At 37.1% G+C, this 25659-nt stretch overlaps 1 protein-coding gene across 1 annotated transcript; it reads left to right on the top strand.

The window, feature by feature from the left end:
- The first annotated feature begins 22837 nt into the window (after positions 1-22837).
- Positions 22838-25286, top strand: LOC126600043 (transcription factor MYC2-like). The gene is made up of 2 exons (XM_050266548.1): positions 22838-23874; positions 24227-25286. The coding sequence occupies exons 1-2, from the start codon at positions 23082-23084 to the stop codon at positions 24985-24987; spliced, it is 1554 nt and encodes a 517-aa protein (XP_050122505.1). The 5' UTR covers positions 22838-23081; the 3' UTR covers positions 24988-25286.
- Positions 25287-25659: the final 373 nt, after the last annotated feature.

A 25659-nucleotide genomic window follows, 5' to 3' on the forward strand; every position in this document is an offset into this window, starting at 1 on the left:
AAAATAGCTTAAAATACTAAAATAACTAAGAACTAACAACATAAATGCAAGAAAACAAGCTAACTAAGTCGCCTAAATATGTTTCTATCAAATTCCCCCACACTTCGCTTTTGCTAGTCCTCAAGCAAAACGAAACAAACAAAAGAAACAAAACACAATCTTGACCTTCCAACAATTACCTCAGGGATTTCCAATGAACATGACATGCTAAAAATCATTACTTACACAAATTTTGGCCATCCCTACCCTCGAGCACATACTTAATCATAGTGACCATCCACTAGCTCGCATTTAATCAATTAAAACAACATTTTGAATGTAGTAACATGTCTTAGAGAGTTCACTCAATTCCTTACTAAGTACACTCTTATTTTCACACAAGAATTTCTGACTACACTCCCTACACTAGGTATATGTGAAAAGATTGATGTAAACATGAAGACTAGTACTCACATATGTTATAGCAAAGAAAGCACTTTTCTGGAATTATTAATACGGGTATATATATATGATCTCATGAATTGAATGCCATTACTTAGACGCGAGAACCAGTGATATCATATGCTCATACCAATTCCAAACTCCACATATTGAAACACACAACACTCAAGATGGAAGTCAAGGGTTGTAAAGGGGTTAAGGGTGTTGGCTAACAAAGAAAGGTAAAGGATAAACAAAAGTTCTTAAAGAAATAGCAAGCAAAGTAATGAAATTGACACTTAGAATTCACTTTCGAATGCAAAAATCAACTGTAAACACAAGGGAAGATTCATGCAATACCTAGGGTCAAATTCAAACTTTTGGACCCTTCCTTCAACAACCAACACATGTGAGTTCATTCTCACTTATTTTCTACTGTTTTTCATTCTTTTCACACATTTTTTCTTTTCCTTTTGTTTTTCCACGAATTTTTCTTTTTTATTTTTTTTACTTTTTTATTTCCGTGCCCTTGTCTTTGGCATACAAAACACACACTTTGAAACATTCTTCCCCGACACTTACTTTTCTGCATATGTTGATCAAAAGGAATTCACTCTAAGTCATGCTTCATTATTCTTTAAGAACAAGGGTATGGAAAGTCCTATTCTAGGCTAGGTAAGGATAATGTGGTTAACAAAGAAAATAGGCTAAACAAGGCTCAACGGGGTTTAAACCTACAAAACAAATGACAAAGGTGGGTTCGGCTATTTGGCTTTGGTTCACTAAACAACTTCATCTTGAATATGTGTTATGCAAATCAATGTCATGCTTTGAATGGAACGGGCATGAGTTCTAGTATTTGGATCTATAATGATGAAACGCATTCTAAGTAGCAACCACGCAAAGAATAATGAGATAATGCAACGACTTTTGAAAACATGAATGCACAGATTAATAACTCTCAAAATAAACGTTTAGGCTCAAGTATCTCAGGGATGTAGCGTTAGTTAGAGTTCCTTCCTTCAAGCATATTACAAAAACTGATTTTTTTTTCCTTTTGTAATTACATGTGAATTCGTAAACTATAACTACAACCAAGCATAAACCAAAGAGCATATCAAACTTCCATCCATGCTTTTAACTTACTTTAACAGTCATGCACTTAAAAACCAAATCCTCATCATTGTGTTGGAAGGTACCCTAAAACATAAACAAACACACAAAAACAACTCTTTCTGGGTTTATCAAAACACTTTTTCTAGATTTTTTTCAAATTTTCGGATTTTTACTTCAAAACACATTAAAACACGCCAAAACACACTAAAAACACTTAAAAACAGTGAGTAACAACATTAGAAGTGATAGGTGATAAAATCCCACGAAAATCATGCAAACACAGCTTGTTTACCCCCCCCCCCACACTTAAACCAAACATTGTCCTCAATGTTTAAAACAGGAATGCACATATAAGCAAACAAACAAACAACTAACAAAACATGGGAAAATAAAACAGTAAAAGAGAAGGTTTGAGGATGCAAATCTGGTTTTGGAGTGAAAGTTCCATCGTTCCTAAGTGGAATGCATGGGTTGCCTCCCAAGAAGCGCTTGCTTTAACGTCTTCCAGCCGGACGAATCTGCCATGTTAAGCTTCACTAGTGTCCACAGCATGGAGGGGTACATCCTCCACAACATGCTCCTCGAAATTCTCATAGTAGGGCTTTAACCGATGTCCATTCACTTTGAATTCTTGTCCTATTTTCAAGCTTTGAACTTGGACTGCACCATAAGGAAAGACACTAGTAATAACAAACGAGCCAACTCGCTTAGAATGCAATTTACCAGGAAAAAATCGAAGGCGGGAATTAAAGAGTAACACTTTCTGCCCAATGGAGAATGATTTGCCACGAATCATCTTGTCATGGAAAGCCTTTGTCTTTTCCTTGTAAATTCAAGCGTTCTCATAAGCCTCGTGCCTAATCTCTTCAAGCTCATTCAATTGGAGCTTTCTATGAATTCTAGCGGCATCAAGGTCCATGTTGAATGTTTTAACAACCCAATGAGCCTTGTGCTCTAATTCTATGAGAAGATGGCACGGTTTACCATATATGAGCCAAAATGGGGAAATGCCAAGGGGTGTTTTATATGCCGTGCGATACGCCCACAGTGCATCATCCAAACGCAAGCTCCAATCCTTCCTTGTTGGCCCAACGGTCTTTTCTAAAATCTGCTTGATTTCTCGATTCGAAACCTCAGCTTGGCCATTTGTTTGAGGGTGGTAAGGTGTAGAAACCTTATGGTTGACATTGTACTTCTTATATAGCGCCTCAATGGTTCGATTGCAAAAGTGAGAACCTCCATCACTTATGATTACTCTTGGCATTCCAAACCTTGCAAATAAGTTAGTTCTAATGAAATCTGCAACCACTCGAGAATCATTAGTTCGGGTGGCTTTTGCTTTCACCCATTTCGACACATAATCCACAACAAGTAAGATATAAAGGAAACTATGTGATGAAGGAAAAAGACCCATAAAATCAATGCCGCAAATATCAAAAATTTCAACAGGAAGTATGACATTTTGCGGCATTTGATCCCTTGCACTTATATTACCCATTCTTTGGCAACGATCACAAGACATACAAAAGGTTCTAGCATCCTTAAATAAAGTTGGCCAATAAAATCCACATTCTAAAACCTTAAGGGTTGTGCATTGTGTCCCAAAGTGTCCCCCACATGCATAAGTGTGGCAGAAGGTTAAAATGGAATTGAACTCTATATCCTGCACACACTTACATATAATTTGATCCGAGCAATATTTTCACAAGTATGGATCATCCCAAACATAAAATCTAGCATCCTTTTTCAATTTATCACGTTGGTTTCTGTTTAAAGTGTTTGGAACTTGTTTAGCCACCAAATAATTCACCAAATCGGCATACCAAGGCTCACTTACCTTAATGGACAGCAATTGCTCATTAGGGAATGTTTCAGCAATGGGTATGGACTCCTTATCACGCACCATACGACTTAGGTGGTCAGCCACTACGTTTTCACTCCCATTTTTGTCTCGAATTTCGATGTCAAACTCCTGAAGAAGCAGCATCCATCGAATTAGCCTTGGCTTGGCTTCTTTCTTGGTGAGTAAATATTTCAAAGCTGCATGATCAGTGAAAACAATAACTTTAGTACCAAGTAAATATGATCGAAATTTATCTAAAGCAAAGACAATGGCAAGAAGTTCTTTTTCAATGGTAGAATAGTTTAATTGAGCATCATTCAATGTTCGAGATGTGTAGTAGATAACATGCGGCTTCTTGTCCTTCTTTTGGCCTAAAACAACTCCAATTGCATAATCGGATGCATCACATATTAGTTCAAAAGGTAGACTCCAATCTGGTGGAATGATGATGGGGACCGAAGTAAGCATGTCCTTGAGGTGTTTGAAAGCCTTTTCACATTCCTCGTTGAACTCAAAGGCCACTTCTTTTTTAAGGAGCCGGCAAAGAGGTTGGGAAACCTTTGAGAAGTCCTTGATGAATCTTCGATAGAAACCTGCATGTCCAAGAAAAGAACGAACCTCTCTAACTGAAGTAGGAGAGGGTAAGTGGCGCACAAGATCTATCTTTGATTTGTCAACCTCAATTCCTTTTTCAGAAATTATATGACCTAAAACTATGCCTTGTTTAACCATGAAATGACATTTTTCCCAATTTAGAGCAAGGTTAGTTTCAATGCATCGTTTTAAAATCAAACTGAGATTATTCAAACAACCTTCAAATGAATTACCTAAAACGCTGAAATCATCCATAAAAACCTCAATAATCTTCTCAACATAATCTGAAAATATGCTTATCATGCATCTTTGAACTATGGCAGGTGCATTGCATAAACCAAATGGCATGTGACGATAAGCAAATGTACCAAAGGGGCACATGGAAGTGGTTTTTTCTTGATCTTCTAGGGTTATCAAAATCTGATTATAACCTGAATATCCATTAAGAAAACAATAAAATGCATAACCCGCTAACATTTCAAGCATTTGATCAATGAATGGCAAAGGGAAATGATCTTTCCATGTGGTGGCATTGAGCTTCCTATAATCGATACAAACTCTCCAACCTGTTTGGATTCGAGTAGGCACAAGCTCATTTTATGCATTTGTCATCACACTTACTCCAGATTTCTTTGGAACATATTGAACCGGCGAAACCTAACGACTATCTGAGATTGGATAGATCACTCCATATTCAAGTAGCTTGATTATCTCCTTCTTTACAACTTCCATCATTAGAGGGTTGAGTCGGCGTTGAGCCTCTTGAGATGTTTTAGACCCCTCCTCCAAAAGTATACGATGCATACATGTGGTAGGGCTTATTCCTTTGATGTCGGCCAACGTCCACCCAATTGTTGTTTTGTACTCCTTTAACACCTTCACCAACTTTCCTTCTTCTTGTGCCATGAGTGAGGAAGAGACAATGATGGGCAAGGTCTCTTGGTCTCCCAAGAAAACATACTTCAAATGGCTTGGCAATGGTTTAAGTTCAAGGGAAGGTGGCTGCACAACTGAAAGAAGTAACTTATTAGCCAAAACTGAAATTGAAATTGGATAAAAAAACTTACCAGATTGTGGTGGCAATGATTCGAGGGCAACCACCATCTCAATCACATCTTCATTAGGGGGCACGGCAAGATGTTCTCCATGCATGCCATGGGTGTACATTGTTGCTAATCCATTGTTTTTTAATTCCATTCCTCTTATAATGACCAATTCAAGTGCATCTTCATTCAATTGTTCAAAATGGTCCTACGCCAAGGAATCAATTACATCAATAGAAAAACACGAATGATCATCACTAGGATAATTGATAGATTCAGAAAGATTGAAATTAATAACTTCCCCATCAAATTCCATTGTCAAGGTCCCATTAAACACATCAATCTTAGTGCGGCTAGTTTTCATGAATGGTCTTCCAAGGAGGATTGGCAATGAAGGGGAATGGTCTGATTCTTCCATTTCAAGCACGTAGAAATCCGCCGAAAAGATTAAGTGATTGACCTGCACTAAAATATCTTCCAAAACTCCTTTTGGATAGGCATTAGATCGATCGGCCAATTGAATAATCACACCATCATTTTTTAACTCGCCTAAGTTCATAGATGCATAAATTGAATAAGGCATGACATTAATAGATGCACCTAAGTCTAACATGGCATGTTCAAAACGATTATTCCCAATAACACAAGGAATTGTAAAACTACCAAGATCCTTGCATTTAGGGGGCAGTTTACGTTGTGAGATGGATGAAACATTTTCACTTACCTTGACAACCTCCTTGTTCGAAATTCTCTTCCTAGTGGTGGAAAGTTCTTTTAAAAACTTGGCATACCTTGGAACTTGCTTAATTGCATCCAAAAGTGGTAAATTGACTTGTACTTTTCTAAATGTTTCCAGAATGTCCTTTTCAGCCTCTTTCTTCGTTAATTGCATGAACCTGCGAGGAAATGGTACATTTGGAGGAATAACGTTAGAAATAATCGAATTTGGAACCTCCTTACCTTTGAATGACTAATGGGGGTGTTTAGGTGGCTATGGCAAGGGTGGTTCTACCCTTGACGTGGCCTGCTCTTGTTCCTCCTCCTCGAATTGTAACTTCTCATCCTCTGTTAGGGATGATTTAGATGGTTATAGGGCTGTTCCAACCTGTTTTCCACTTTGCAACATGATTGCCTTTACAGATTCAAATCCTCCTTTCGGGTTAACAATGGTTGCACTTGGCAATTTGCCTTGCTCTCTGAATTGACCCATGAATTCTGCCATCTGTGCCATTTGCTTCTTTAACTCATCCATCCTCTTGGCTTGTGTTTGCATTCCCTATGCAAATGTAGTCAGCAACTTAAATGTATTATCATTATTCATTAATGTACTTGAGTTAGATTGGGCAGATTGTTGTTGGGGTTGAGTTGGTGCAAATGGTCTTGGATAGAAACCCAGAGGTTGCTGCCTAAATGCACTTTCTTATTGGTTTTGTTGGGGCTCTCTCCACTTGAAATTTGGATGATCTCTGGAACTTGGATTGTATGTATTAGAGAAAGGATCACTCCTTGGTTGGTGTTGGCTCCCAAAACCCATGGCATTGGCAGATTCCCACCCTCCATTCTCGATCAATTGAGGGCACTTATCTGTGAGATGTTCTTGCATTGAACACACGCCACAAGCAGCTACACTTTGTACATTTGGTCATTCAACCACCTATGAAACAAGAGTAGTAAGATTAGCCATTTGGTTTTGAAGTTCGGAAATAGCACTTACCTCATTCACATGTTGTTGTCGTGGGGTGTCTCTTTGTTTAACGCCTTCATATTGTTGAGCATTCAAGGCTCAGTTGGCAATTAGGGTCTTGGTAGCTATGGGTGTTTTGTCCACCAAAGCTCCTCCCGCTGAGGCAACTAGCATTTGGCGTTCAATTGGTAGAAGCCCTTCGTAGAAATATTGAAGAAGAAGCTCATCCTTCATTTGGTGCTAAGGACATGAGGCTACAAGGGTCTTGAATCACTCGTAGTACATTGGAAATGATTCACCTTGGTTTTTCTGAATGCCACTAATCTTTTTGCGTAGAAAAATGACTCAAGAAGATGGGAAAAACTTCTCCAAGAACACCTGTTTCATGCTCTCCCAAGATGTGACAGTTCTGGGGGCTAGTTTATACAACCAATCTTTAGCCTTTTCCAAGAGAGAAAAGAGAAAAGTCTTCATCTTCAATATGCTTTCATCGACGTTGACAAGAATCATGCTTGAACACACCACTTCGAACTCCTTCAACTGCTTGTTTAGATCTTCCATAGACAGCCCATGGAACTTTGGGAGTGGTCCAACAAACTAGACTTCAATTCAAACTCCTCGGTTTTGCCTTGAGCTGTCGTGGGGTATGAAATGCATAGGGGTGCGGCATTGTCCAATCCCGCAGCAGAAAGCTCCTTGATTGTTTGATTATCCGCTGCCATGTCTTATACTTCTTCTAAAATATGAGCCATGGCCTTCTCTTCCACTTATACATCGTCTTCTTCAAGATCTGGTGCAAGTTGAGGTGGTTGGGACTCTTGTTGATTCCTTGTTCGTCTCAAAGTTCGTTCAAAATTGTTGTCAAAGTCAAAGATGTGCCCACAAATAGGTTGAGAACTTCGAGTCATAAACTAGTACCTAAAACAAGAAAACGAAGCAAAGTCAGAAACTAAAACAAATTAAAATAAATGGAAAGAAAAGATCCAAGGGATTAGCAAAGTTGCTAATCCTCGGTAACGGCGCCAAAAATTTGATGCGAAATATATAAGCACACAAATTAAACCTTCTTGTTGACAATTGTAGTATATATGTAAGTAGGGATCGTTCTAGGCTGGGGATTAGGAGGGATTGCTAAAACACTTAAAACTGACTTGAAAACGTAAAACTAAGTTTGGAACACTAAACTAGACTCAAAGAATGCAAAACTAGACTCTAATACACTAAAACAACTCAAATGACTCAAAATAGCACAAAACAAGCTAATTGACTCAAAACAGACACTAAGAGTGAATTTGGACGAAAATTGGTTTTATCTTGACTCAAAACACTGAAAAACACAAACTAAAACAGTTTCTAACAAATATGACTCAACAAAGTAAAGGGGGATTTGGTTTTGACGAATTTGAAAGTAAAACAAACATATTGTAAACTAAAACAAAGTTTGGATGAAATTGGGTAAATTGGATGGATGATGGGCTAGCTAGAGGGTTCTTCTCCACACATGACACACTTGCATACAAATCGATTTGCAGTTGTTTCTTTCAATAAACCATAAATATCAACACCCCAGATTAATTAGGTACGCTTAAATTAACACTCAGATTTTCCATATGTCATTGAATTGGATGGAAATAGCACATCGCAATCAAATTATTCTTCAAAAGTTCCCTACATGAAAGCGCATAATAGAGATACAATCAAAGATCATTAAGTTCTATGAAAATCATAAGTATTGACAAGGCATTCGTAACTATGAAAGCGCATGATACTTATGCCAGAAATTTACTTAACACGATTGTGACTAGCAACCTCCACTACTTATGAATATAAGTTCATAACGATTAGGTGAAACTCCCTTATATCCTAGCATCAAATTTATGCATGCAAATTAAGTGTGCATTCTCAACCCACATACACAAACAAGTTTTAATTCAAACAGATAAGTAAATTGAATTCACAATTTATGAAATTACAACTGGATGTAATCAAATCATATTGCAAGTATAGTCATGGTTTCGAAATTCCCCCTAGCTAAGAGGGGTTTAGTTCCTCATACTCGCAAAACAAATATTATTAAACTTAAACATTGAAAACAAAAGAAAGATTACACCTAAAAACGTTCCAGCAACTCTAACTTGAATGGCAAACACGTCCAAGGGCTCTCCTTCTTCTTCTTTGCTACGGAACAAGGTATGGTTGATGATTTTTGTGGTGAATTGTGGTGGTGGATGAGTGATGGGTGATGAAAGTGTATGGGTGGGGCAGAGAATGAATGATGTGTTTTTGGAGTGAATGAATTCGTAGAATTGTATGAAGAGTGCGGCTGGATGTGTGTATTGGAGAATGGATGGGAAGAATGATGTATTTTTGTGCGGCAAAGGGAAGTATTTAAGGTTTTAGGAAATCAAAACCCTAACTTAGGTTAACAGAAATTAAGTCAAAACTACTAAAAAAAGGAAAACAAAATCAAAAATCAAAGGAAAGAGTAAGAAGATATGCGGTAAGGCTTTTAATTAAAAAGGGAATGTGATCTGGTGCAGGAAATAGGAAAGAAAAGCTTTCCCTTGCACGACAAGGAAGAGAAAGGGACAAGGGAGGTGTGGCAAGGGGTTTAGGACTTTTAGAAGTTCTTATTTAGTGTCTTAATATGATTATGAGTCTTCTTTGTTGCTGGAACTTAAGGACTTTTAGGATTAGGAAAGGTTAAAACCAAAGTAGAAAACCTTGGCTTAACATTCCTTCTTCTTGTAGGAATCCTTGTGTAAGTAGAAATCCTCATTCTTCTAGGAATCCATCTTCAATTAGGAATCTTTCTTCAATTAGGAATCATTTTTCAATTAGGATTCCTAGCATCCTTAGGTCTTCAATTTCGTCCATCTCCCTTGCTCCAAGCATGTGATATCCATTCAAGCCCAAAACTGCTCCAAAATGCTCTAAAATGCACTTTCTTGCCTCCTTAGCCCTTTGGACCTACAAACACATGAAAATAGCTTAAAATACTAAAATAACTAAGAACTAACAACATAAATGCAAGAAAACAAGCTAACTAAGTCGCCTAAATATGCTCCTATCATAAAGCGTGGTCGTTTGGACTCTAGATGTGAAACGAGATCCCGTTCCTCCTAAGAAGGATAAGGAAGAGATTTTGGAGCCTAAAGTTCCATACCTAAGTGCAATTGGGGCTTTATTATTCTTAGCTCAATGCACTAGACCCGATATTTCCTTCGCTGTTAATCTTTTGGCTAGATACAGCAATGCGCCTATGCGCAGACACTGGAATGGTGTGAAAGACATTTTCCGCTACCTCAAGGGTATGACAGATTTGGGCTTGTTCTACAGCCACGAATCCTCGAAAGGAGCCACTGTCCCCCTCGATTCTCGGGTTGATTCCTGCTTTGTTGGTTACACAGATGCTGGATATCTGTCTGACCCACATAGGGCACATTTTCAAGCAGGCTATATCTTCACCATTAAAGACACTGCTATATCTTGGAGGTCTACCAAGTAAAAGCTAGTTGCCACTTCTTCGAACCATGTTGAGATTCTCGCCCTGCATAAAGCATCGCGTTAGAGTTTTTGGTTGAGGCAGTCATGGAACATATTTGAAGCACTAGTGGTCTTATTTCCATCATTGACATTCCTACAACAATCTTTAAAGACAATGTAGCATCTATCATGCAGTAAAGAAGGATACATTAAGGAAGATAAAACCAACACATAGCGCCGAAGTTCTTTTATTCTCACCATCAGCAACATCATCAAAACATTGAAGTCAAGCAAATCCGTTCCCAAGACAACCTGGCTGATCTCTTTACCAAGTCATTGCCCAAGTCTACTTTTCAAAAACTCGTCTAATGATTCGATGTGCGTAAATTATCTAAGTTGAATCGCTTGTAGTTCTCTTATTTGGAAGTTATGTCTAACTCAGTGGGAATATCCTGAAGCATACTCACTTGGTCTTAATATACTTTTTTTCCTACGATTATGCGCATTTTTCCCACTGGGTTTTTGCTACCTAACGAGGTTTTGATGAGGCACCCATCCTAGGATGATCATACTCCGTTGAGTTCACTACTTTCGTCCTATTTGACGTTTGTTTAGACATTATGCATGATTCTCACTTTTCTCCTTAGTCTATGGGTTTTTACCTACCTTAGGTTTTACCATAGTGAGGTTTTGTGAGTTTTACCACCAATGCATACTTTCTTTAAATTTGAGACTCGCATTCACATTAATTGTTCTACCTTATCTGCTGAAGATCTGATGCAATGTTTTGTTTAAGTATTTACACACTCAAGGAGGAGTGTCGCAGTCATACTTAGAATAGGAATGTGATTGTGTAAATCCTAATGAATCTAGGGATATCTTTGAACCTTGGTAGTTAAATATCTATTAGAGTTGTAATCCTAAAAGGATAAGTATTCTACATATCCTATTACTATAAATAAAAGCACAATGAGGTGATACAACACATACCTCACAATTGAATCTCTCTCTTTTCTCTCTTATTGTTGTCGGCCTCCCTTTGTTTATTCCTTTAAAATACTTCAGTTAAATAGTCCTACAACACCAATAACCGTATGGGCCTAAAACACTAAAAAACAAACCTCATTTTTTTATCCTTTTCTTTTCTTCATTGATCAAGTGGGTTTGGCGGCATGGTGTGAGTACGAGACTACGATAAAGTGCAAGGCCAAGACGAACTTGATCCGAGTGTGGGTTCTTGGATCTGAGCTTCATCAAAACAAATAGTGGACAGTCAACTAGATGATGATGGATCGAAGTTGAAGGTGGGTTCAGGCAGCAGCAGATGGTGGTGGGCCAGCATGTTGCAAGCTTGACTTGGTGGCGTGATGACGATGCAGTGGAAGGTTTAGGCATAAAGTGAGGTGTGAATATTATGTGAGGAATAGTGTGAATAAGGGCTGATTTGTTTGGCAACAAGGTTTGGGGTGAGTCAGATACGGTGGCGGGGATACAGGTACGGCAAGTGCAGCAGTGGAGTCAGCGGGCCTAGGGGTTCAATGAACAGCGATGAAATCAATTTTAAACAACGCGAGGCATGACAATGTTTCAGCAACCTTTTTTTTTAATATCAAACTAAACCTAAACCTAAACGACAATAGAAGCAACAAACATATGAAACTGATAACAACCCAAAGCAGATTATTCAGAATGATTGAACCTGTTCTGATACCAAGTTGAAAATCAGAGACCAACAATATAAAATAAAGAAGAATATTTTATTAACTGAAAATAGACATTGTCGAGACAACGACATTACTCGAATTGACTACATCTTGACTATCTTATTTTCTACGAGTTAACAAAGCTCTCTTTTTATAATAAAGTAACCATAATCCTTAATAAGTAAGGAAACAAAAACCTAATTCTAACGAACTAGGCCCAAATTCAAATAATAAAACAAATAACTAATTTTCCAACAATCTTATGGGTATACGTGTACTTTCATATCAACTTTTGGTTTTGATTATCATTAATTTAAAATAGTGGTATAATTCTATAAGAGTGTTATAAACTTTGTATTTAAGTATGATTGTATAAATCCTAGATTATATTTGATTCTAGTTATTCTTCCCTATTAGGACTTATATTCCTTGGAAAAGAAGGAATATTCCCTCCCTTATTACTATAAATAAAGGCATGAGAATAATACAACCTCTACACAATCCTACAAACACACATCTCTCTCTATTTTCTCTCTATGCCTTCCGCCCCCTCTCTTCCCGTGAGATAAAATAAGCCATAAAAAAGAAGTCTAATTTTTAGTTATTTTTCTAAATTTCCCTCCTATTTTTATCCCCTCCCATCCTCTCTTTTAAATCTAGTCTGTTCAAAATAAACTTGATGTCTTAAAGATGTGCCACATATTTCATGTTATTTTTTTATTTCTTTGGTTTAACAATCTTCCTTCTTATCAACTCATGTCCACACCAACTTTTACCTTCCTCTTGCATGCTTGTTACTGTTGACACCTCAAGTAAATCTTGACGCCGTGGCAAAACTTGACAGTTATCTCAAAAGTCTTAGAGTTATAGAAGATCAGAGAGAATCTTTAGATTGTATTACCGTTCTTATCAATCTGTTAAACAACCCTCACATACATTATACAACAAAGAGAAGGAAATGAGAGGGGAGAGAAATAGAAGAAAATCCTCCATTATTTCCTGCCCAACATATCACATCACTAGATTTACTGGCGAAAACAATATTATCACAATAGTGTTTAGCACTTAACATATCACTTAGTCAGACCAATCACTCAGACCATAAAAAAAATAAAAAATTAAAAAAAAAAGTCAGACCAATCACTTGGTCGAACCAAAAAAGAAGCATATTACTAGATTACTGGTAAACATTGGACTCATGCAAATCCGGATTCTCGTCTAATCATCTTTGTGAGGATCATGGAGATTTATGAATCGTATATGTTCATCTTACATTGTTAATAAAAAATTATTTTAAATATTTTTATTTAAAATTAAATATAAACAGTATCTAATAAAAATTAATCGCACAATATACGAAAAACAGATACAGTTCGCAGATCTCTAAAATCCTCACCGAAAAATTCAGAAATGATCTTGTTGGGACTCATGCAATCCCCTTCATTGAGTGCCAAAGTGACAAAAAACAAAAAAGAAGAGCGATAATGCCACGAAGAAAAGGAGATGAGAGAGAAGAGAAACAGAAGAAAATCATCCATTATTTCTTGCCCAACATATCACATCACTAGTTTATTGGCGAAAAACAATATTATCACAATGGTGTTTTAGACATAACATTTCACTTAGTCAAATCAATCACTTGGTCGGACCAAAAAAGAAGCATATGACTAGATTACAGGTAAGCATTGGACTCATGGAATCCCCTTCATTGAGTGCCAGAGTGACAAAAAAAAAACAAACAGAGGTAATGCAACCATGCAATCAATTCAACCTTACATTTTTACCTAAATTATATTATCATATGGGAATACATGACGGATGCTCAAAGTTCAAAGTATATAAATTAGCTGAACAGAGAGTTAAAATTAAAAAAAAAATTAAAAAAATTAAAAAAAAAAACCAAAAATTCATATATTTGGTTCTTGAATTTGACAAATGTTCAGAAATAATCCTTCGCCTAAGTCTGAATATATAAATTAGTTGAACGGTAAAAGAAGTTCAAAACAGAAAAAAAAAAAATTACTAAAAATTCATTATTTGGTCTTTGAATTTGACAAAATGTTAAGAAATAGTCCTTGGCCTAAGCCCGTTCATCTTTTCATCTTCCTAATTACGTGGCAGGTGTGTGGGACCTATACTAGCGGTTTAAAAGGGTTAATTACATTAATAACCGATGATGTTTATTCCTTTTTCACAGAACCCTCTCAAGTTTGATAAATAATACTAACATTGTTGTAAAATCGACGGTGGGTGCAGTAGAATAAATGAAACAAGACACAAAATTTACGACGTTCCTCTACAGTCAGTGTGACTGGAGTACATCCTCAGGGCAGCGATGGTGCTTTCATTATAATTTGGAATAATAGGAGTACAAAGATAACTTTCTTTAATCTCCCCCTTATTTTCCTCTTCTTCCTCTCTTCCTCTTCTTTCCTCTCTCTCTCACTCTTCTCTCTTCCTCTTCCGTAAGTCACTCACCTCTTCTTCTCTTCCTCAAATATATAAACAAAAGAAAGTACTATTCACTTTACAAATTTTCCACAAATGAATAGTGAAAATACTGTACATAAATAGTAACAAACTATTCATGTGGGCCATCCATATATTATTCACAACACTCCCCCTTAGATGGCCACAAGTCTTCAATTGACTCTGTAAAATCTTGATCTGTTTTGAATGCTCCCCCTGATGAGTATCTCCCCCTGATTTCAAATCATTTAGGCTAATCGTTGATCATTCTGCTTCAATCTCTTAGTAAGAAGAGTTGCCGAAATAGGTGCTTTACTTGTTGTTAACTTTCCACAGGTTTTTTCTTGAACTGGGTTGTAGGACTTTCTGCTAGACTTGCATCGAAGATCTGAATTTACTCCTTTTATCTGAAGCGGAATTTGATTCAAGGGTAGTGGACACTTGATCTTGAATTGGACTTGTGATTTCTTCAAGGACTTCGAGGCTTGATCTTGAATGAAATTGGACCATGAGAAGCTTCACGTGGCAAATGATCTTCAGCTTTGTAGGGGATGAATCAGCACGTGTTTGTTACGCTTGTCTCCACATGCTTCAATGTATCATTTTCACTTTCCTTACTTGCTTCCCTTGCTTAAGTAGTATTTTCCCTGCTTTTCCCCCATGTATGTGTGGCATCTTCTCCTGCAGTATTTGCCTTCTGATGCAGGAGTGGAATGCAACCTTTGCATTTGGATGGTTCATCACTTCTTGGTGACTGGAGACCCAGCTCCAACAACAGTTGAAGATGACTACTTGAAAGCTAGGTAAACAATCAGGAAAGGTTCCAGGCAGTCGGTTCCTTACTGGGAGTTTGAGTGGAGGTTCCGACATATTGTTTTCTTTATCCTTGTCTTTGCTGGTAAGAACAAGGACAAAGGAAATGACAAGGAGATTGCATGATATGAGATACTCTTGCTCTCGTCCCTGAAGATATGAGATAATCTTGCTCTGGTGTGATTTGTTTGAAGAGGTATTCTCGGAGAGGAAGAAAACTAAGTATTTCGAGATGCTTTGTTAAAGATGCATTCTCTGAGATGAGGAAGAGTTAGGTATTCTCGCAAAGTTGCAGGTCTGCCTTGTTATGGAGAACAGAGGTCGACATATATAGAGATTTCCCAATAGCAAGTGGTGGTGCTGTGCTTTTACTCTTGTCAGCAACTGTGATGTAAATAGAACAGTAAGATTTACGCGTTTTCAACTTTGTCAGAGATCTTTGACAAAGTTGCACGCGATATCCAAAAAAGCTAAGATTGCGTCTGAAAAATGCCAACGAACTTTATTCAGGAAAATCTGGCTTTTGAAATTCGGAGAGCGGTGCCTCTTTGATCTCTGAACGAGTAGCTCTGTTGCCTCTTCTTTTATAAAGACATCAATTGTGTTCAAGAGTATGCTCAAAAAGTTGCTACCTGTAGAAATTTCCCTCACCTTGCACTTTTGAAATTTTATTTGACCTTTTTTTTTTTTTCTTCATCATTTCTGAAAATGACTTGCACATCTAACATTTGCTTAGATTTGAGTCTTAGGAGTGATACAGACGAGCAGCGTCAGGATAATATATGGCGCCCGTCCTTCTTATCTTCTAATGATCCTCTTACGGTTGGGGACTCTATGATGAAGAATAACATAATCGCTACTGTAGTAGCTAGGAATCTTCTCACTCCAAAGGATAATAGGATCCTTTCAAAACAGTATGATGAATTGGCCGTTCAAGACTCATTGGCTCTCAATGTTCAATGTGCGGGCTCTATTTCCAATATGGGCCAACGTCCACTTGCTCAAACTCGCCAAGTTGAATCATTGATGGCTGAGGTGGCAAGTCTTAAACAAGAGATCAGAGGGCTCAAGCATGAGAATAAAGTGTTACACGTGCTTGCAAATAATTACTCGATGAGCATGAAAAGAAAGCTCGACCAACTGCAGGAATTCGAAAGTCGGATTCAAAGTGATCACCAGAGGTTTGTTGCTAGATTTCGAAAGCAACCGATGCCTTCCCCTTCTAGTGTTTTGCTAAGTACTGGGTGCCACATGATCAATCTCCAGTGCCTCCCCCTTCTGGGGTACTTCCGAGTACTGAGGCTTCACATGAGCAACCTTTGTGAAGGCTCCATCCTGTTTGTTTGTTTTAACTCATGTGTATATACATATCTGTAATTTCTTGGAGATATTAATACATAAGCTTTATTTCATTCAATGTATTGTGCCAAATACAATAAAGCATATACTTCACTAAGATGTGGTACTTCTAGACCAAATATCAATTTATCTTTACCCTCACGAAGATAAATGATTATTCTTAGTGTCTACATCATTTGAGTATTCAACTCATAATCTTCAATCCATATGGTTCTTTTAATATCATAAACATCATGGATAAGATTCGTGTTAGTAGATTGTTCGATCTGCAACTCAAGACAATAATTCTCTCAACATTTTATAATCTTTCTTAACTCTTCAGGATTTTCAATTCAACTCTTCAGGAGTTCTAATTTAATATCATCAACTTCTTGCAAGAGATTTTAGTATGTTGCAACAATATCATAATGATAATACTCACTAAGGCAATGTATACCATCCATTGGTATTGAGTATATGTTTTATGTTTTACCCTTCGGGGGCTTACTTCAAGCAATTTGAATCCTTCAGGGATTTTCTACACTTCATGACACATTTTCCTTTGGAATTTATACAGAGCAATTTGCTCCCATGTATACTTGAGGGATTTACTTATGGAGATATGAGTGGGCGACTCACAACCCTTCGTATATAATTCTCCATTCATATGAACTCGTTTACAACCTTATGTCATATCATGTGAGTGTATTACACTGTATTACAAATGCACATATATAACCTCCTTGGTTCAACATCTTTTGGCTATTTGTATTGTATTCAAATATATAGGTCCATTTTTCCACGTTCTTATAAAATTGTAATGGAATTGCCTTTCTCCATTTTTGGCCAATAATTTTCCTTTTGTCAACGAACAAAAGAACGTGACTCAATATTAACACAGCTCATTGATGAATTTAGTAGCTACTTGTAAAAACCAAAATTACCATTGGTTATCATCAATCAGTGATCCCATATTCTCATGTGCATGCACATGCATAAAAGTTTTTCATTTCTTTGGATATCCATTGCCGCTTCAAGGGCATTACACTATCTCTTCCAGGATAGTTGTAATTTAGAGAATGTGGATCATAACCTCTTCTTAAGCATTATAGAGCTTAGATTTTAATCTCCACTTCTGGAAGTTGAGTCATTGGAATCTATATGTCTATCATGCTTCATGCATGAGACATCAACATTCTCATGCTCGTGGATTGTTCTTTCTGGGACGTATATCCATGCGGCGATTGTCATGCTTCTAACATGCAACAGTTATGCTTCGGGAATGCAATAGTTCAGTAGGGCCATATTCTTCTTCTTTTCAAATGACTGAACCTTTTGAGTCTAAGGGTCTGCCACGCTTCAGGCGTGCAACAGATAAATCATTTACTGCCTCACTATATTGTCCAACAAGGACATCAATTCTTGTAGGCACATTTGCAGTAAATATATGTGATTTCATCACTTTCGTTGCATCATTCAATTATTCCTATTTCATTTTCTTATTGATTGCTTCGTGAATCAAAATAAGACAAATTCTCTTCGTTCTTCTAGAACGGTCTTTTCTTATCATTCTTCTGGAATGATATTTTCTCATCGTTCTTCTGGAACAATGTTATTTTCTCCCCCCTAATGGTGGGAAAACTGTCTTATCAAAATCATAGTCCGCAAATCATGCGGTAAATATATCCCCAGTCAAGGGCTCCAAATGTTGAATGATAGATGGTGGATCGAATTCAACATAAATTACCAGTTTGTATTGATGTCTTATTTTAGTACGTTGTGGCAGTCTTACAGGCACATAGATAACACAACAAAAACTCGTAAATGTTAATGTTTGGCTGGTGCCCAAACACGAGTTGTACTGAGAAATATTAATGGTTGGCAACTGGTCTCAACCAAACTTAATAATGAATCATGTAAAATGACATGTCTCCATGTCAAAACTGGCAATTTCATTTTCATGAGCAGAGTGCGGATAATCAATTTCATCCTCTTAATAAATGCTTCTGCTAAACCATTTTGAGTATGGACATAAGGAACTTCTGGTCCTTATTAAATAGTCTGTAGACTAAGACTCTTATGGATTTTATTACAATTAAGTTGAGGCACTGTGGCACTTCAAACTTACCGTACTCATCAAGGAATTTCATGTCCTGATCTTCAGGATCAAGGGACTTCATGCCTAATCTTTTTGTATGATGAAACTTTGGGTCCAATTATTTTATGTGATGAGGATCAAGAAACTTCAGGTTCTGATCTGAACAAGAAACTTTGGGTCCTGTATATACTCATAGTAACAAAAGATAAGTACAATAAATAAATTAAAGCAATAGGTGGTAATTCCAGCCATAGTAAATAAATTGCATTTAAGTAAATAAAGCTTGTGACAAGGGTTTTAATTCAGCACCATTCACATAAATCAAAACTTAAAGCAGTAGGCGGTAAAACCGTCCATGATAAATAAATTGCTTTAAAGTAAATAGAACTTGTGACATGGATTTTAAACCAACATCATGCACATAAATATCAAAGCTTTAAAGCAAAGGGTAATAATTCTACCCACTGTAACTAAATTGCTTTAAATAAATAGAGCTTGTGAAAGTGTTTTAAGCCAACACCATTCACATAAATAAATATATGTTTTCTTCTTTCTTTTCAGATGGTATAACACCATCCAAAAACCTTTACCTTTTTTATTATTATTATTTTCTTATTCATTTTTTCACATGGTGCCGTGCACCATTCAAAAACTTTGCTTTGCTTTTTGTTTTTGTTTTCTTTCCAAAGCTTTGGCCCCCATTTCTCCATTTTTAATTATTATTTTTCATTCAAATGGTGCAGATGCACCAAGCACCAAAACCTTTTGTTTCTTTCCTTTTCAAATGGTGTTGTGCATTATTGCATTTTTCAGATGGTGCCATGCATATTCCATAAACTTCCCCCTTTTTCTTTCTTTATCTGTCTCTACTAGTCTCGAAACCCAGGACCAGCTGGGTTGTTATGGAGGTCACACAAAACCAATTTAATCCAAAATGGCTACTAGAGACTGGCGTTGTTCTTACATGGCCTAGAGAACATGACATCGCAAAGCAAGAACCTCCCTACAGAGACATAGATGACAGTGGGGTTGACAGAGGCACAAGAGATGGAGGCTTAAGTGGAGTTAGTTTTGCCATCACCATCTCAAACAACCGAGTATTCATGGGAGTTCTCGAGATCCATAAAAAATGACGCGATCTGGGTTTCCAAGTCTGATGAGATTCTTCTGGATCTCTGGAAACCAATTGTCAAGTACAAGTTTTCTCATCTCATGACGACTACAGGTCGTTGTAAATTTCAATTCTCACTGGAATTCAGTGGGGCGCTTCTGGCGAGTTGGGAGAGACGGAAAATGGACATACCTTTGCTTGTTTTGCTGCACCTTTGTTTGTCTGTAAGATCTCTCCATCTTTCTTGTCCACGAGAGAGAAAACAGATTGCAGATCTAGCAGGGATAAGGATTAGCACATCAATAGTTAGAGTGATAAAAGAAAAAGTAATAAAAGAAAGGTTGATGGAATTTTGTGACAAGATGATCTTCCTGTTTGACATGTCTGGCTTGCCGTCTCTACTCTGTGAGATTTTAGCTGACGTAGGTGAGAGGTAGATAATGCTTCACCAGATTTATGGTGTTGTGCTTTCCACTGACATGAGAGTTTTTCATGCTAATAACGTGTTGTAAAATCGACGGTGGGTGCAGTAGAATAAATGAAATAAGACACAAAATTTACGAGGTTCCTCTACAGTCAGTGTGACTGGAGTACGTCCTCGGGGCAGCAGCGGTGCTTTCATTATAATTTGAAATAATAGGAGTACAAAGATAACTCTCTTTAATCTCCCCCTCATTTCCTCTTCTTCCTCTCTTCCTCTTCTTTCCTCTCTCTCTCTCACTCTTCTCTCTTCCTCTTCCGTAAGTCACTCACCTCTTCTTCTCTTCTTCAAATATATAAACAAAAGAAAGCACTATTCACTTTACAAATTTTCCACAAATGAATAGTGAAAATACTGTGCATAAATAGTAACAAACTATTCATGTGAGCCATCCACATATTATTCACAACAAACATCTCCTGAAATTTTAATTTTCTTTCACATCATTCCTTAATGTCGTATGTTCGCCTATAATTAATTACTTGAAAAATAAAAAACTTTCATAAATTAAAAAAAAACCCTATGCCTCTTCTTTCCCTTCTATTTTCAGCCACCATCTTCCAAAAATATTACTGCCACCAAAAGACTCCTCCCCTCTCCTCTCTCTCGCTCTCAACCATCTCAATCCAGCCCAACACTCCTTGACGTTCTGGTCTTGAACTGGGGTGGGGGAGGCCATGAACATGAACATATAAAATCAATTTAATTGGGAATAATTATTATGCTGCCAGAGATATTTTATTTGTTGAGAATTAATAATGAATGATATGGGCTACAACTATTAACAAATTAATGGTTCTAGCGCAGGAGATTCGACCAGTTCTTCGCTACCTCCTCCATTCACGATTTTAATGCCATTATCGACATACATCTCTTTCATTCTGAAATTTTCTTGTCTAGATCACAATCTCTTTCGCTCTATTACCTTTATAACGAATTTTTATTTTGAGTGCCATTATTCCAATTGAGTCATAACTCGGGGACAATTTCTACAATTTTTTCAAAATAGCCGCTCTTCCAATTTTCATGATAATTCCTAGTCCCACGTGGTCCACGTGATTTCTGAATTGTGAGGATGAGGAACTCGGATTTAGTTTTTGGTGAATGAGGAGACTCGGAATATGAAAAGGAGAATTAGGTTAGTTCAAATCAAGCCATGCCAGATGCTAAGCACGTGAACGTGGTGACAGATCCTATCCCACTCTATATTCACCGACAATAAAGCCATTTTCATACTTTATAAGGAAAATTGACGAAAAGTTCTTAAAAATTTTAATTTTAATGAAAATGAAAAAATAAAGGTGTAAGTAAATAGTATAATGAGTGACTTTTCAAGGTAAAAATATCTTTAACGTTAAAAGTAAACAGTAACATGAGTGTTTAATTAAGGTCATCTCCAACCGATGGCTTGCCAGATGGCTCGTTTTAGCCCTCTGGCCCTCCAAGATTCTCCAAGGTATTAATATTTTAATGAACAGTACATGACCATATTTGCCTCCGTCTCCAACCGAGGGCCAGAGGACCAGAGGACCAGAGGGCTCGTTTTAGCCCTTTCACAAAAAACCGTCTCCAACCGAGGGCCAAATGCCCATGGGGCCAAATATAATTATTATTTAAAAACTACAACTTAAATTCAAATCCAACGGCTAAGTGACATCAGCATGACGTCAAATGCAATGGCTTAAGAAGTTATAGGAAAAAAAATAGAATTTAAAAAAAATATGAAACAAATTTTGTGAAATATAAGTTATAGAAAAAAATGGAATTGAAAAAAAAATATGAAACAAGTTTTGTGAAATAGAAGTTATAGGAAAAAAAAATGGAATTTAAAAAAAAAATGAAACAATTTTTATGAAATAGAAGTTATAGGAAAAAAATGGAATTTAAAAAAAATATGAAATAAATTTTGTGAAATAGAAGTTATAGGAAAAAAAAAGAAAAAATAGAAGTTATATGAAAAATTTTGTAAATAAAAAATAATAATAAAAATGTAAAAAAAAAAATCAAATGAAACCCAACGGCTAGCTGACTAGTTAGCCGTTATATTAAAAAAAAATTCAAACTATTAGTGTCGGTTATAACCGACACTAATAGTAAATGAAAAAAAAATTTGCCTATGAATACCTATTACTGTCGGTTACAACCGACAGTATTAAAAAATCCTTCTTTAATGCTGTCGGTTATAACCGACAGCAATAGGGAAACTATAAAAAAAAAATAGCCAGCCCGAGGCTGGCTGGCTGGCTGGCCGGAAGCAACCAGCCTTTTGGCCCTTTGGCCCTTTGAAATTCTGTGGGGCCCTCCCAGATTCCAGAGCCCTCTGGCCTAGCCCTCATTTGGAGACGGTTTTAGGGCTATTTTCGACCCTCTTGACCCTTCGGTTGGAGATGGCCTAAGATTCCCTACTTTATATCCTTTTCAATATTAAAATAAAAAAAAATGTGTATTCAATTATCAAATTCATACTTTAAAATGCCGCTGTAAATTTAAATATATTATCTTGTAAATCTCATACAAACGATAATATTTACACTAAAAAGATGAGAGAGTGAGTAAGGTCTTACAACGGAATCCAAACCTATTAAACAAAAAACCTCTGTCTCTAATTAAATAAACAAAGTCTATTATGTAACCGTGTTTATAACATTTTGACGCCATTAGCCTAAAGTCCAAAAAGTGCAAGGCATAAACCCAGGGATTGGTTACCCTATATTTAGGCCCATAACCAAAACACAATTTGCAAGGTCACACCACTCACTGAGTCTGAGAGCCTCGCTCTCTTATTGATTTCACTTTCTTCTGCCACTGCTCTGCTTCTCACCCTCCTCTCTCTTGTTTCATAAAGTGCCGTTCTGTAGCAAAACCAAATTAGGGCAAATACTATGGAAGAAATCATATCCTCATGTTCTCCACCCACTTTCTGCCAAGAAACCTCCTCCACATTTCAACAGCGCCTACAGTTCATAGTTCAGAACAGGCCCGAGTGGTGGGTGTATTCCATTTTCTGGCAAGCCTCCAAAGTCAGCATTAGTGACCAAGTTTCCCTGTCATGGGCCGGCGGCCATTTTTGGAACACTCACGATCACTTGGCATCGAAAAGAAGCAGTGGAGTGATCAACAGTTACCAACCCAAGTTTGGGTTCAGTAATGGAGAGAGAAGTAAGGTGATTAACCAGGAAGTTGAAGCTCTTTTGCATGATGACATGGTGGATTTGGACATGAGGCTCGTGGATCATGAAGATGCCACTGACTCCGAGTGGTTTTACTTTTATACCGTTTCTTTAACCCAGTCATTCTCTGCAGGCCAGGGTAATAATAGTAAAAATATTGTCGGCAGGGCATTTGGTTCTGGTGGGTTTGTTTGGCTTGCAGGTGACCACGACTTTCAGTTTTATGAGTGTGAGAGAGTCAAAGAAGCAAGAATGCATGGAATCCAAACTTTGGTTTGCATTGCAACTCCTTGTGGGGTACTTGAACTGGCCTCTTTGGATGTTATCAAAGAAGACTGGGGTCTTGTGCATTTATCAAAGTCGCTGTTCGGATCAGACGGCAACATCAACATGAACAACAAGAAGAAGCTCTCAAAGCAGCAGACCACCCGGGATGGCAATGTACTTGTTCCTATCCTAGAAAATGGACTTTTTTCAGCAGCTCAAAAGGAATTGATTCGGCAAGGTATGGACCAAAAACTATGTTACCAAATACCAAATTATAGTACTTAATTTGTACATGTTCGAACTTGATTGGTTATTTGTGGATATTATCAAATATAGATCAAGTTCTAAAAATGGCAAGGTCAATGATCAGTACCTATCACTAAACAATTTCTTTTGGTTGCCAAAAAAAAAAAAAAAAACAAAAAATTCTTTTGAGAATTATTAGTGGTACACCAAATATCTAATTGTGCATTCTGCATAAAAAAATGAAGTACTATAATTTCAATGATGCACAGTACACTGCTTGTATACGTATATAATTTCAACGATGTACCTAATTTAACATTGACGTTCAATACTTCTTTTACTAGATCATGGTGGTAGTATAAACGAAGCTGCACCTATCAATCTAGGAGAATCGTCACCGGAAACACCTTCTGACTCCGTTGGCAACTTCACATTGGAGAATACGGAGAACATGAATCGGTTGAGAAAGAGAGGAAGATCATCAAACCATGGAGCTGCAAGTAGAGAATTACAATTGTTAAACCACGTTGAGGCCGAGAGACAGAGGAGGGAGAAGCTCAACCACCGATTCTATGTCCTCCGGTCAGTTGTTCCCAATGTGTCAAAAATGGACAGGTCCTCTTTGCTTGCCGATGCCGTGTTGTACATCAATCAACTCAAATCAAAAGTTGAGGAATTGGAGGCAAAAGTCCAAGAACAAACACAAAAACCTAAAGCGGGCAATAATGCAAGTAACAATCTTGATCATCACTCCAGCCAAAGCACCAGCTCCATCGTTGACCAACATCATTATTCGTATTATAATATTAGTAATAATAGCAATAGTAATAATAACAGTATTAGTGATAGGGCAGCAGCTGCGGCTGTGGAAGTGGATGTGAAGATTTTTGGGTCAGACGTCATTATACGTGTTCAGTGTCCGGATCAAGACTACCCATATGCTAAGTTGATGAATGCACTCAAGGGCCTAGGGCTACAAGTTTACCATGCAAGCATATGGAGCGTGAAAGAGTTGATGGTTCAAGATGTTGTGGCAAGATTGCCTTATGGGTTTACTGGTAAGGAGGCATTGAGAAATGGTATTATGAAAGGATGGTACTCCTAAAAATTACAAAAATACTACTTTTACCATCTGGTTGTACCATATCTTTAATAAAGACGGAATACACAAGCGTTGGCAGACCTTAACTTTAGAGAGATGATACAAATGATGGTATAACTAGGTGGTAAGTGTAGGCATTACACTAAAACTTATAAGTTTCATTTGTTTAGCTTCCCTTTTTTTTAAAAAAAATTATTTAGCTTCCTTAGCTAATGATTTTATTTTACATTGGTAGTGCTTGTTGTACCTCAAAGTCGGTGTAAGTTTATAATTAAGTGAGACATCTTTACTTTTCCATTTTATTAGATCAATTCATAGTTGAACTCCCTCTCCTCATAATGTAAAAATATCGATTTATTATAAAATAAAATAAAATAAAATAAAATAAAAAAGTAAAGTGTGGATAACACAGCCAAAGTATTAAGCCCAAAATAGTGACGAAACCAACAATTGTATGACACAACACAAAAAAGGGAACACACTTTAGTTTCTGTTGATCTTTAATAGATTTTTATTTATATTTATTTAAGAGTACCTTTCCTTTTTAACTTGTTAGGGTATGATAGTGGTGCCAATAGTGGGGTGTGGTGGTTGGGGTGTAGGGTTACAATACAATTGCAGTAGAGGGGGCAATAGCAGCGGTAGTGGTCGTGGTGGCATCGGTGGTCGCTTTGT

Source organism: Malus sylvestris, chromosome 14 (genome assembly GCF_916048215.2).
Source record: "Malus sylvestris chromosome 14, drMalSylv7.2, whole genome shotgun sequence".
In the NCBI taxonomy this organism is placed as follows: domain Eukaryota; kingdom Viridiplantae; phylum Streptophyta; class Magnoliopsida; order Rosales; family Rosaceae; genus Malus; species Malus sylvestris.